General features: G+C 31.9%; 1 protein-coding gene across 5 annotated transcripts in view; it reads right to left on the bottom strand.

Annotated features, from left to right (window-relative positions):
* Nucleotides 1-2,764: 2,764 nt before the first annotated feature.
* The window catches only part of LOC129961870 (tyrosine-protein phosphatase 69D-like), a 666,258-nt gene continuing 656,117 nt past the window's right edge, over nucleotides 2,765-12,905 (bottom strand). For all 5 annotated transcript variants that reach the window (XM_056075481.1, XM_056075482.1, XM_056075483.1 and 2 more), the window contains 2 exons: nucleotides 12,396-12,531; nucleotides 2,765-5,455 (listed from right to left, as the gene is read on the bottom strand). In XM_056075481.1, the coding sequence (XP_055931456.1) occupies nucleotides 5,372-5,455; nucleotides 12,396-12,531 (220 nt within the window). In that variant the 3' untranslated portion in view covers nucleotides 2,765-5,371. The remainder of the gene's footprint in view (nucleotides 5,456-12,395; nucleotides 12,532-12,905) is intronic.

The raw sequence follows: 12,905 nt of genomic DNA, 5'->3' as shown, positions 1-12,905 counted from the left end.
TGCTCGCAAAATATTTTAAAATTGCATTATTTTATTTGCTTTAAGGTGCAAATTTTGTTTATCATTATTTTTTAAATTAGATCTAATTTTACCCACACTTGATTAATAATTTTTTAATATACTCTATTTTAGCACTACTGATAGTAACAGATCTTGAGATAATCGAATTTGACATATATATATTCCAAGTGAGTTCCATCTTGTCTGTGAAATGAAAGAAGATAGAAGGACCCATGCAGATCATAAAGCAATCCTATTTTATCTTGGAACTAGGGATTGCAATACCGGGATACCGAATACCGGTATTTTGAGCCATTTGTACAATTTTGTAATACCGGTATTCACAAGTTTAAATACCGGTTTTTCGGTATTTATTAGAAATTTTTAAAATTGTCTCCACTATATGTTCAGATAGCGCGAACATAGCAAAATAGTATACGTTTTAGTTCTTATGTCTCCCTAACGGGCAAAATTAATTAGCTAATTAATGGCTTAATTAATAGCTTAATTCTAAATTAGCGAAACATGGATTATCCCTGAAAGAAAATATTGTATCCTTAACGACTGATGAAGCAACAATTATGAAAAAAGTTGGGAAGTTGATTGGTGCAAATCAGCAGTTGTGCTATGCACATGGAAATTCAATTAGGAGTAATAGATGTATTATATCAAAAAGATAAAGAACAGAAGAATCCAAATACTGTGGATACAGAAATTTCGGATTCCAACTTTCAAAAAAAATAAGAGTGAGAGTGATATTGACAATGAAGATAATGACAATGTAATTGTTGAAGAAGATATTGTTAATGAGGATGAAATATTAACCTATCAAGAATTGCTTCCTATAATTTAAAAAGTTCAAAAAATTGTTAAGATATTTAAACGTTCCCCTATAAAAAGGATATATTACTAAAATATATACTAACTGAAAATAAAACAGAATATATGTAAATATTAGATTCTAAAACACGTTGGAACAGTTTACTCCTAATGATGGAACGATTTTTGAAACTGAGAAATCCAATCCAAAAAGCAATAATCGACTTAAACTTGTAATTTAATTTTTCAGATAGTGAATTCGACTTAATATCCAAAACTATATCAGCTCTACTTCCAATAAAACTGACTATTGAGGCATTACGTCGAAGAGATTCTAATTTATTAACAGCTGATACAACAATAAATTTCATGTTGCAGTCACTGAAAGAACAGCACACATCACTATCTGAAGAATTATATATTACATTGAAAAATCGCACAGGAGAAAGGCATTCCGAGATAGAAAATGTCTTATGGTATTTACATAATTATAATGATTTTAAAAATGAAAATGAAAAAGAAGAAAAGAAAATAACGGATTCAAATCTAATTAAGTTTAGAATAAATTTTCTTAAAATTTTTAACCCACAAACCTATCCACATTCAGAAGAATTCGGTTCAATTATCGAAGATTATGATGACACTACTGTCGATAATGAAAAGGAATTGTCTCTTGAAACAAAAATTAGAATTAGCGATAAATAAAAAAATTTCAATGAACCAAAATACAATACAGAAATCAGCTATATCCAAAACCATCCGACGAGAAATCGATTCATTTGAAAATGAGGGATTTAGAGGTAAATACTTGGAAAAAGTATATCGCGCATTGCTAACAGTACCACCAACTAGCGAATATGCCGAAACAGCGTTTTCGACAACTGGTAGTTTTTACACAAAATTACTTTTCAGGCTTAATGACAGCAAAATTGATGCATTATGTTTTTTAAGATCACATTTCAAAAATTTGTAATAGTACCACAGACTGAATAGTGATATTTATACTTTTTGTGATTTAAATAAATAAGATGTTTCTTTACTTTTTTGTGATTTTATACTGTTATAATTTATAAGTTACAAATTAATTTTTGTGATATTTACACTCTCTAACAAAACTGACAAATAAAACTAAGGAACACCTGTGTTTTCTCTCTTTTTTAAAAATTTCTAATACCGGTATTAAAACCGGTATCCCGGTATTAAGATTTAAAAAATACCGAATACCGGTATTGAAATTTTGGTCCGGTATTGCAATCCCTACTTGGAACGTTTGCAAATTATAAAATAAATGAATATATTGTATGTATTGCAGACGATGGGGTAAATTTCTCTTGAACTAGAACACTGATATGGTTTATTGCAGGCTTATTCGGAAACGGATGGAATGGACATGTTTTTGGTAAATTTAACAGACTTTGCTAGAGCGAAACTGATTCGTTGCTTATTTCACATTAAAGATTTTGGCGGCAGTTCGATTTTGCGATTTGTCAAAGCTTCGGCTCTTGTAGCTCACTTTAAATCCATATTACAAATGAAAATAATGTCATCTTACAGGAATTTTCTGCTCTTCCGAAATATATGCTAATTTTACATGTAGATCTTCAAACCTTTAATTCCAGATTGGTAATATTTTAACTTTCCTGCTATAATTTGTATAAGGTAAGTTGTAAGACCACTGGATCATGTTTTATGATCGCCAAGGCTCTTATATGTTTTTCTTTCGCTTGGCCTAATAGGTCAAACTCGCCTTATTGATCGCCAGTTGATAAGTGTATATATTTTCGAGCAGCGTGGATTGTAATTCCTGGAAAATTCCGTTTTATTACCGAGAAATATTTTACCATGTAAGTGTATGTGTCTGTGTAGATGGCATTTCAAGTGCTGACAATGAATTGCTGATTTTGAAATAAAGTACAACCAACTACTTCAACAAGTCAGTAAACAATTTATATACAATATCATTCTATGTCATTAGAATTTGAAGACTACAGTCAGAATCATTAGACGGTGTGAAGAGAAATACGAGTCCTGTATACATATTTTTTTATATATAGAAGTGGTTCTTCCCCGATAACTGGAGGAAGATAGGCACTCTGTATATTTTTATTGTTTTGAGCCGAACCTGTTGCTTTTGGTTCATGCTTCTGTTTCGGATGAGACAGCAGGTGGTTGTTTGGAAACACATTCAGATCTTTTATAATAAAGAAATACATTATAGGGCATTTGGGAACAGTACATCTATTAAATGAGTTTAAAAACAGAAATTTACATTTATAGTAACTTCAAATACGATAAATTGAATATTCACCATCCTGTGATATTTTTAAGTGTAGAAAATAATGTTTTATCCATTACTCGTATGTATTTATGTGTTAGTCTAAGTGCTACATTTTAATGACATTGTAAACTTTTCTAGCTCAAAATTTAGATTTATTTTCAACTCATTTTAGTAAAGATGTAGTTCGCTACAAATTTGATTTTACAAATGATAAATTTCAATTTTTAAAATAGCAAATTAGTGGTTCATCAACTAATAATGAAATTTTAAGATTATTTTGGTATTTTTGTATGTATTTTGGAAAAATTGTGGTGTTTATATTGATCAACATTCAGATAATCAGTTGTTGGATTCAATGAAAAACAGTTTTTATTTATTCTATACAGCTAACTGGTATCCATAAAAAATTGATGCTTGAGCCTTTTATACATGTGATATTATGGTTTATTTTTAGAAACATTAATCCTGAATCAAGTTAAAATTAAAGGAGCAAAAATTATCATCAACTCTATATACAAGTGATTCAACAGTTAGTAATAAATCAAATCATTTGATAATAAAATAACGTTATTTAAAATTTTTAATTTTCTCTTCATATTAAACATTAGCATAGTATATAAATTCTCTTTGTAACATATCTGTCTTTTAAAATATCTACTTATTTATCAACATCTGTTTGAACAGGTGCTTGTACACATATGTTTTATACATTTACTGCACAGGGTAACATGTGCGTGTTACCCTTTGCAACAAATGATGCATACAATATTCAAACATCTTACAAAAATGTTTACTACATTTTGTTTTCCAAAATTAACTAAGGACTCTTGCAAGAATTTTTCAGAAAAAATTCTGAAATCAAATAAATTGATTTAATCGCTTTCTTTTTTGCATTGAATTATTAACTAGCAATAGTTTGTACTGACTTTTTGAAATTAGTTTGATTTGAATGTTTAGAAGGATATAAATCTAAGTTAGCTTCGTAGATTCTTTCTCATACAAAGTAATTTGTTTTATTTAACTTAAATATATGATATAAATATGCATTTTTAGCATTATTCATGGCCGATAAATTATTTTCAATGCAGATAATAAGTTTTACGATTATAAATTATTATGTAATGGAAAACTGCATAAAACAGTTATGTAATTTGAATCGTCCAGTTTAGATTTCTATTACTCAATTTTTTTTATCAACAATCATAATCTTGAAAACTAAATATTTTTTTTAGAATTTGTAGGATTAATCATGTAACTTCAAAAAGAAAAAAAATTAACTTTAAAATAAATTAAATCATGCCATTTAAAGATAAATATGAATACATTTTATGATCCATTCGGGAATTTGTTTAAAAAAACATATACTCTATTTCCAATCCTGCTGTCTCTAGTAATAACATATAATATAAGCATTAGCCTGAGGCATGAACATTTTCATTCAAACAAACGTTTTTAATGCTTCAACTGTGTCACTTTTCAACAGTTCTGAAACACAGTTCGATCACATAACAGTTTCTTCTGTGTTTTTTCCCCACCAACATAACTTTCCTCTGTGCTGATGTTCCAGAAGTGAACTCTATGACACAAAAACCATGAACTAGAAATACCAAAACTGTAACAGTCATAACTGGAATGTAAATTTGCTCTTTTCTTTAACGCATAAAACATCACAATAGGTATTCTGTTTTACATTTTGTATTCTTTGGTAAAATATCATTATATTATATTTTTTTGTTAAAATTACTATGAAAAATATTTCAGAGCAATTTTCTTATTGCAAACGTAGGAGTAATTTACACTTACCAAACGATTTTTTATTCATTTATATTAAACTGGCTTTGCTACAAGCAGGTTTAAGAACTATTATTATGACTTTGCAATAAGTCATAGTAATGGTTTGATGGTTCTTTAAGAATGCATTGCTGATTGAAATTACATTGTTCTGGTTTTGATTTGTGACTCGCCTCTATTCAAGTTACTCTCTTCTACAACTAAATTATATTACGAATTCTTAAATCCACTGCTTCAGCAAATGAAACGAAAAACCGAAAATTCTTATTGCTGAATAAGTCGAGTATATCAGCAACTTATTCAATTCTGTGTCCTTGAATGTAAGAGAAAAAGATACATTCCATTATGGCTGCCTCTTTGGAACATCATCGTCAGAGGAGGAAGGGGCTTTCACATGAGCGGCGGTATACCGTCAAGAAGTGTGGCAGTGGCGCTGTCAAAAGTCGGAAGAGGCTCTTTGAGAGGGCTAGGGGCAATTGGCCATCATAATGGAGTGTCCCCCAAGTTGCAAAGGTTGTACCGCTCTACATAATGAATGAGTCCACGATATAGAAAATCGTACTGCTCCTGGAAAAGGTATACATTCACTTATTGAGCAAATAAAATTTTGAAGTTAAGACCTGAAATTTCAGTTTTGATATATGTGTAAAGATATTTGAACTAATGGAATAGAGAAATTTTAACACATTGACTGCCGCGCTGAATTTCTTACAATGTAATTTATATGGGTACGAAATCTAAAACCAAACGATTTAAAAAATATATTTCAGTTCATAATAATATGTTTTTAAATAATGAAGTTAAAAAAAAAGACTTATCTATTTGAAGAACATCCCTCCTCCCGCCCCTTAAAATCATTTTATAAAGAATTGCTATCCATTTAAAATATTTCATTTTGATGCCTTTTTAATATTCAAAATACTTTTCTTATTGCATTTTGATAATGTTCAATATCATAATATATTTTCATTAAAATAGATATATTATATTTTTCTGTTTTCAAGATTTAACTTTTATTTGGTTTAGCACTTCTTCAGTGCTATCCTGATACAAATATGGCAGAATTGGAGAGAAAGAATCCCAATAGCTTTTCTGCCAAAATTATTTTCGAACAAATTAACTGCTGAATAATTTTGATTCACGTTATTCTGATAAAAAAGAATGGGAAATGTTGTAATAATGTAAAAGGAATAAGTATTGACTAATAGATTAATGCATCTCCTTCGAAATAATTTCCACCCATTACAATGTATTTATACGAAGGTTTTTTAGTTCTCAGTTTATGACAAAGTCGTTTTCATGAAATTCTTTCAGTGGTAATAATGAAAGAATAATTTTTCATGGATTTAAAAAAAACAAACATTTTCACTGAAAAAAAAATCGCATATTCCCATTTAAAATAAACGTGGAGCTTTTGGAGCCGTAAATGTATATTTCTTTTTTGTCATAAGTTTTCGAGTGATAATGAAATTGAGAGAAAAGTCATAAAATCGACATGAGGATAATTCTTTGCCTCACCACAATTCGATTCATTTTCGACGAATTGCTTCATGTAGTTGCTACAAGACATTCAAATAACATTCTTTACTGATAATCTAACCAATTGGTAGAATGTTATAATGCATAACAACTCGACAAAGAAAATGAATTTGAAAGGTAAAGTAAGGCCAAAAAAGACCACATTAAATGTTATTCACTCTTGTTGAATTGAACTTCTGTATTAACAGAATAGATCAAAATTTCAACTCAGTGGCAAAGAATCTTAAAAAAGAACCGACTAGAGAAATCGTCGCTTGGTATATATTGTTTTTGCCGCAAACTGAAAGATTCTGGAACAGCTTGAGACGTGACACATTGCAAAAAATTGCTTGACCAGGAACCAAATTACACAGAAACTTGTTCAATAAGTTTCTAAGTACGTTCGATATGAATCAATGTATTCACAAACCTATTTCTATGTTGTGTGTTTGTACTGTAGAAATAATCCATAGTGCTTATTTATGGATGTTTATATCTAATAGTATACAAATATACATGAATCATAGCAAGCATAAGTGTATGCAACATTTAGTACATTGCATTGTATACTTAGTGCTCATGTATGCATACTTACACTAACCTATTATGATTAACTGCGCTGGAAAACAGTATTAAATTAATCTCATAGTAAGAAAATGAGCTTTACTAATATTTTAATGGAGACTGTATTGATGCCAAGTTAATGATTCCTTACTTTGGCATTAAATTTCTGAAAAGACTGGAAGTTTTCGAAAATAAAAGAATTATGGCGACATTTCTATGAGGAACCGAAATGTTCAGATTTCCTAGAAATTTCTATACCCTGTCACTGAAACTATAAAAATTCGTTTCTTTTTGGAGTATTGATAGGAGAACGAAGTCTAGCTTCAATCCAAGCAATCTTGTTCTGTGCAGTTATTAATTTGCTGTTTGTGCATGTATTATTGATTTCGAAAAAAGCTGTATTCGTTTCTGTTGTATTTTGGCATTTTTTTCTTATAGAATAAAAAATGTTTATCCGTTATCGAACTTTTGAACTAGTTAACGGACACACATTGGATTGATTTTTCTCTTCGTTGGTGTCAGAAGTGGGATCTGCAGTATATAATGTTGACGAGATTTCAAGCGAAGATGATTAAGAGCACCGATCTGATTACTTTGGTTGGTTACGTTTTGAAAAGCGAATTTGAAGAAATCTATGGAAGTATAAGAGCAATGCAAGTTGGTCAAAAAGAAAGAATCGAACAAGTGCAAGGAGAAATGGACCTAATCCGAGCTGGAAAAGAAACGGAAAAATACACCGCCATTCAAGTCAAAGGAATTAAAAGATCATATTAACTAAAATTGCAGAATAAACAAAAGATAATTAGAATGTTCGCATTCAAGATTTCGCAATCCCTTGACATTCGACAGTCAAACATCTTGATCTATTTTCAAAACACAGTTCGACGTGGCGAGTACTACAGATGGATAAATGGATTTTATGATAGCCTATCAACTTCTAGCCTCTCTCCGATTATCAATTGCGAACATTGTGGAAGGAATACTAACTGATGAGTTGATGGACCTTATGACAACCGAGAAAACTGTAGAATTCTGATTCGAAGAGGGCTGTCTTATCCAGTTCAACTGAATTGAAAATTAGAGGGCAGAAATCAGGAGAAAGTCTTCAAATAGTAGCCGCCGATATGAAGCGATTGATGACCTGACTTATACCGAGTGTCTTCTGGATGGCGGGAAGACTTGGCAGTCCGATACTTCGCTGAAGCCATCAGAGCCGATGATGCGATACATTCAATGAGACGAATGGATGCTAACGATTTAAAATAAGTTTTGACATTAGAAGCTGCAATAAGAGAAGAAGAAGCTGCAAAAACTGTTCCGTAGACATCCAGACGGGTAAGATCTCACTAGGTATATACCATACCAGATATAATAAATTTAAATACCAATTGAAAATATTGGGAAAATTTCTGAACTGTGTTGCTGACGGAAACGATTCTCGGCGAAATCCGAACATAGAAATACAGTAAAAAGGAGGAATATACAGCGGGTGTCTAGTGATTGCGTCCAATGAAGTAAAATTTACAGCTGTCTTTCTGGGCGAATGCTTTTAATAAAGCCCTTGAAGAAGAGATGAGCTTATTGGAAGGAGCTAGTTATAGTATCTCATGTTTGATGTTGGCTGATATAGATGCAAGTGTAGCTCTTTTAAGAGCAGACTTTGTCCAGAAATTGAAGGGAAAAGTAATCTACACTATTCCTAACATTTTTTAAAGACTTTTACGGCTGAAAAATAGACTCTTTCGAATTTTTCTGTATATCTATCTATATAGCCGACATCAATTGGTCTTTTGAAGAAAGTTCAAACCGAGGTAATGGTGCAAGTTTACCTTGACAAAAAAAAGTTACCGTAGACTTGGAAAAGTAATAAGTACAATCAAAAGGAAATTCCCTTCTTCACAACCTTCAATATTATGTTCTGTATTGACATTGGAAATGATTGTAATACCGGAAAGATCAGGATTTTCTGGGTAGTTTAAGGTATGGCATAACGAACTTTTCTGCCTAGATAGTTCTCCTTGTGGCGGTCGCGTAGGATGGATAACAAATCCAAGATTGTGGAAAAGGACGTCAATCGTGCTGTAGAATTTTTCGAAATGAAACATCTGCTAGCGATCATTGACTTAATAAAGAACAGCTAACAGCAGCACTAAAATTACTTAAAGAATTTCAAAACTTTTGACACTATTGTCGGCCACTGTAATGTGGCAAAGCTTAAAATTAACAGAAGTGATTGTCCAACAATTAAGCAATATTCAAAATGTTTGCTTCTTGCCAAGAAGAAAGTTATGCGTCTACTAAATAAATTGTGGCCAATGGATTAATCGAAGAAAACTTGGGATCCTCCTCTTGTACTTGTTAAGAAAGATTTACTCTATTTTTTATTAATTACAGGAAATTAAATGAAAGGAATCGTTTCTGAATAGATAACATCCTGGATGCTTTGAATGGAAGCCAATTGTTCTGATTATTAGATTTAAAAAAGGGTTACTGGCAGAAAGATCCAACCTGAAGGTAGAGAAAAGAGAGTCTTGACCAAGGGACAAGGACTTTGATAGTTCAAGGTAAATTCCTTTTGGATTATCTAATGTCAATCCAATTAGCCTTTCAAATATGGTAACATTTGAAAGACTTATACGTAGACTTTCATCTGAAACTTATTGACCCTGTATTGAGTTATGATATTATAATAGCTGGATGAAAAAGTATTTCATAGAATACAGAAAGCTAAATTTAAGTTATTAGAAATAAAGATTCTTTAGAAAGGAAGTTGCTTATTTTGTAGATTATATCAGCAGAAAGAATTAAAACCGATCTAGATAAAATTCATATAGTAACTGATTGACTTCTCCGTTACAATCTCTATAGTTTCCTCGAACTATACATCTACTATCATCATTTTGTTAGAAGCTTCTTGAAAGACTTTATATCCCCTGTAAGAAATTAATAAGTCTATAAAAGCATCTCCATCACTTCCTCTATGGCTAGAAATTTCTTTTTGGATTGATACACGCTTCCTTGAAATGACTTTTAAATTTTAAAGCACCCGAAGTTCAGATAACTTGCTGGATTAAAAAAATTTCAGGAATATGATTTCGGATAAGGGATCCTGTATTGAAAACTGAAACTATTGCTCGAATGCCTAAAAAATCTTGGAATGGAAACGAATATTTCCATGAAAGTTTTAAGAATGACAGCTCTGAGCCTTTGGTCTTTCAGATGCGCTTTTTGGCTTTCATTTAGAGACCAGATATGCGACCAATTCTGGAAAAGAAATCAAATTCGGCGGATTGATCGGCAAGAAATTGCACTATTCATTCGATGTCCGGACTATAGAAAATCGCTCCTTGGTCCTGGAGCCAGATTAGAACAGCTGTCTGAACTTGGTCATCGTTGGAAAATTGGCTTCCACCCAAATGTTTTTTGAGCTTGCCGAATACATGAAAGTCACAAGGCGCCGGATCAGAACTGCACGGTGGATGCTGCCAGACTTCCCATCCAAAATTGTGAAGCAAACTCTGAGTTGTGCCTAACTTGTGTGGTTTTGCATTGTCGTGCAGGAAACTGCCTTTGCTTAGCTTTCCACGTCTCGTTTATCGCCTCTTAATGTTTCGCAATATGACTCAACATTAATGGCCGTACCCTTCCGCATAAACTCGATGTAGACAACTTCTTCGCAATTGAAAAAACAGTAGCAATGAGTTTACCCTCTGATGGTGGAACTTTTGATTTTGTTCCAGGCGATGATGTGTGTCATCATCCCATTGACGCTTGCTTCGTTTCTTGGGTGAAGTGATGTCTCATCGCCCGTACTGATACGATTTAAGAAATCATTACCTTCCGCAGAATAAGGTTGAAAGAATCCCAGGGAAGCCGCAAGTCTTGCTCCTTAGTGTTCAGAACTCAAAGAATAAGGAACCCACCGTGAACACAATTTGCGATAATCCAATTGGTGACGGATGATGGAATGAGCACTGCCAACGGATATTCCCAAGTCCTGTGCAATGTGTGCGATGCTCACTCTGCATTGCTGAGAATATTGTCTTCCACCCGCTACACCTTGTCTTATGTCCTCACCGTTGTTGACATTTCTTGCCTTTCCACATCGGTTAAATCTGTGTTTATCGTTTTCGAACTGCTGGCACCATTTTACATTGGCTGGAAGTAACATTGCATATGCCCCATACACTCCCAATGTTTCATGATATATCTCCGTACTCGTTCAACATTTTGCTCACAAAAAACGCGTTGTTCCTCGTACTTCAACGTTGGAGTAAGTTTCCAGCTGACGCACTATTTTTTTTCTCGTACTACTCAACGGTTTTCACTATCCGAACGAAGCTTACCTCTTGTTTCGGCATGACGTCATCTGTGGAGGAACAAGTGTAACCTACTTTTTGAAAGCCCTTTGTACTTTAACAACTGTTTTATATATGGAGCAACTTGATATATTAACACCTATTTTATATATATATTATATATGGAACCATGGATTAACGAACACTACGAACTACCTTGTGAAAACATATCGAAATAGTGTTTTGTGAATTTTAATATTGCTCTGTAGAATCTAACTACTATTACTAATGAAAGCAAAGAGCGGATATTAATTTTGGAAAAATGAATAATACTTTAAAGAGAAGTGACAATCATTGCTCTGTAATGTTTTAATTTTAAATGCACACCAAAGATTATACATTTATCAGAAGTTCTATTTTTAAGTAACGTTTTTTTTTTTTTTTTTTTTTTTTTTCCCTTGCGTATTATGCGCACTCGGGGGCAGTTTAAGATTTCAAAGGGACATTAGACAATGCGAGTTTCTAAATTTTAAAATCTAAAATTTATGATTTAAATTTTATGTTTATGTAAGTATTTTAAGTAACAATTTTTGACAAACAGAAATTGCAAAACGCTTAACTGCAAGTCAGTGATAATTTTTTTTTTCAATATATTGCGGATAAAAAGAACATGATTGAAATTTAAACAAAATAACGAAAAGAAATTGCAATTTTTTAATAACAATCTAAATAATATAATAAAATATTTTATAAATTAAAGAAGCTCTGTATTTTTAAAATTATGATATGACACGTGCAAATGTTAATTATTCTGAAGGGTTATTAGAATGATTTTCTAAAATTAATTAAATATTTTATTTTGATTGCATTACAATTAAATGGAAGCATAAAATTAAATAACTGAACCCCACCGTCAAAAAACAAACAAACAAAAAAAAAAAAAAAAAAAAAAACCACGTTGAAATCTGAGGCTTTCTTAAATTGTGAGGCTCCTAGACATTGGCCCTTATTTTTCAGGAGGAATCGCAAATATTCTGCTCAGATTTTGTATTCATTTCTGTAGTTTCGCTGCCACACCCTGTTCATTCAATAAAGAAATCAATACAAAAGAATGACTGCAAACTTACCAGGGTTTGTAGTAGGCAGTGCCTTTGAGCTCTCGCGTATTTGGTGGTTTGAAAAACGTCCACTCTCTCGTCGCAGCGGGCTTGCTCGATGAGGTCGCTCAGAGCGACGTAGATGCCACTCCGATCTCCGCCGCCACTGAAAAGAAATATGTTATTTATTTATTGCACACTGATAGATTAACTTAAATTCATGCTTTTCAGTCTTATCTAATAATAAGATGAAATAAAAAAAAATGCATTCCATGATCATAGTTTAACACTCGAAAAAATCTATAAGGGGCATACAAGCTGGTTACTAAAGGCAGCTAATTTACAAAATAAAGTATTATAATTCAAATTAATTTATTTACATGCAGATTCTTGTCAGTTATCAGTATCACATGATTTAATGAATTAATACAATTATTTATTTCTTTATAATTAAAAATGTCTACGGTAAAGCAATACTTTTTCATAAATAATGACTAAGTCAATCATCAGATTTATATTTCACAACTGATTTTTCGCTTT

This window comes from Argiope bruennichi, chromosome 2 (genome assembly GCF_947563725.1).
Source record: "Argiope bruennichi chromosome 2, qqArgBrue1.1, whole genome shotgun sequence".
Classification (NCBI taxonomy): domain Eukaryota; kingdom Metazoa; phylum Arthropoda; class Arachnida; order Araneae; family Araneidae; genus Argiope; species Argiope bruennichi.
Note: the sequence above shows the minus strand (reverse complement) of the source record. Positions and strands in the feature narration are given on the sequence as shown.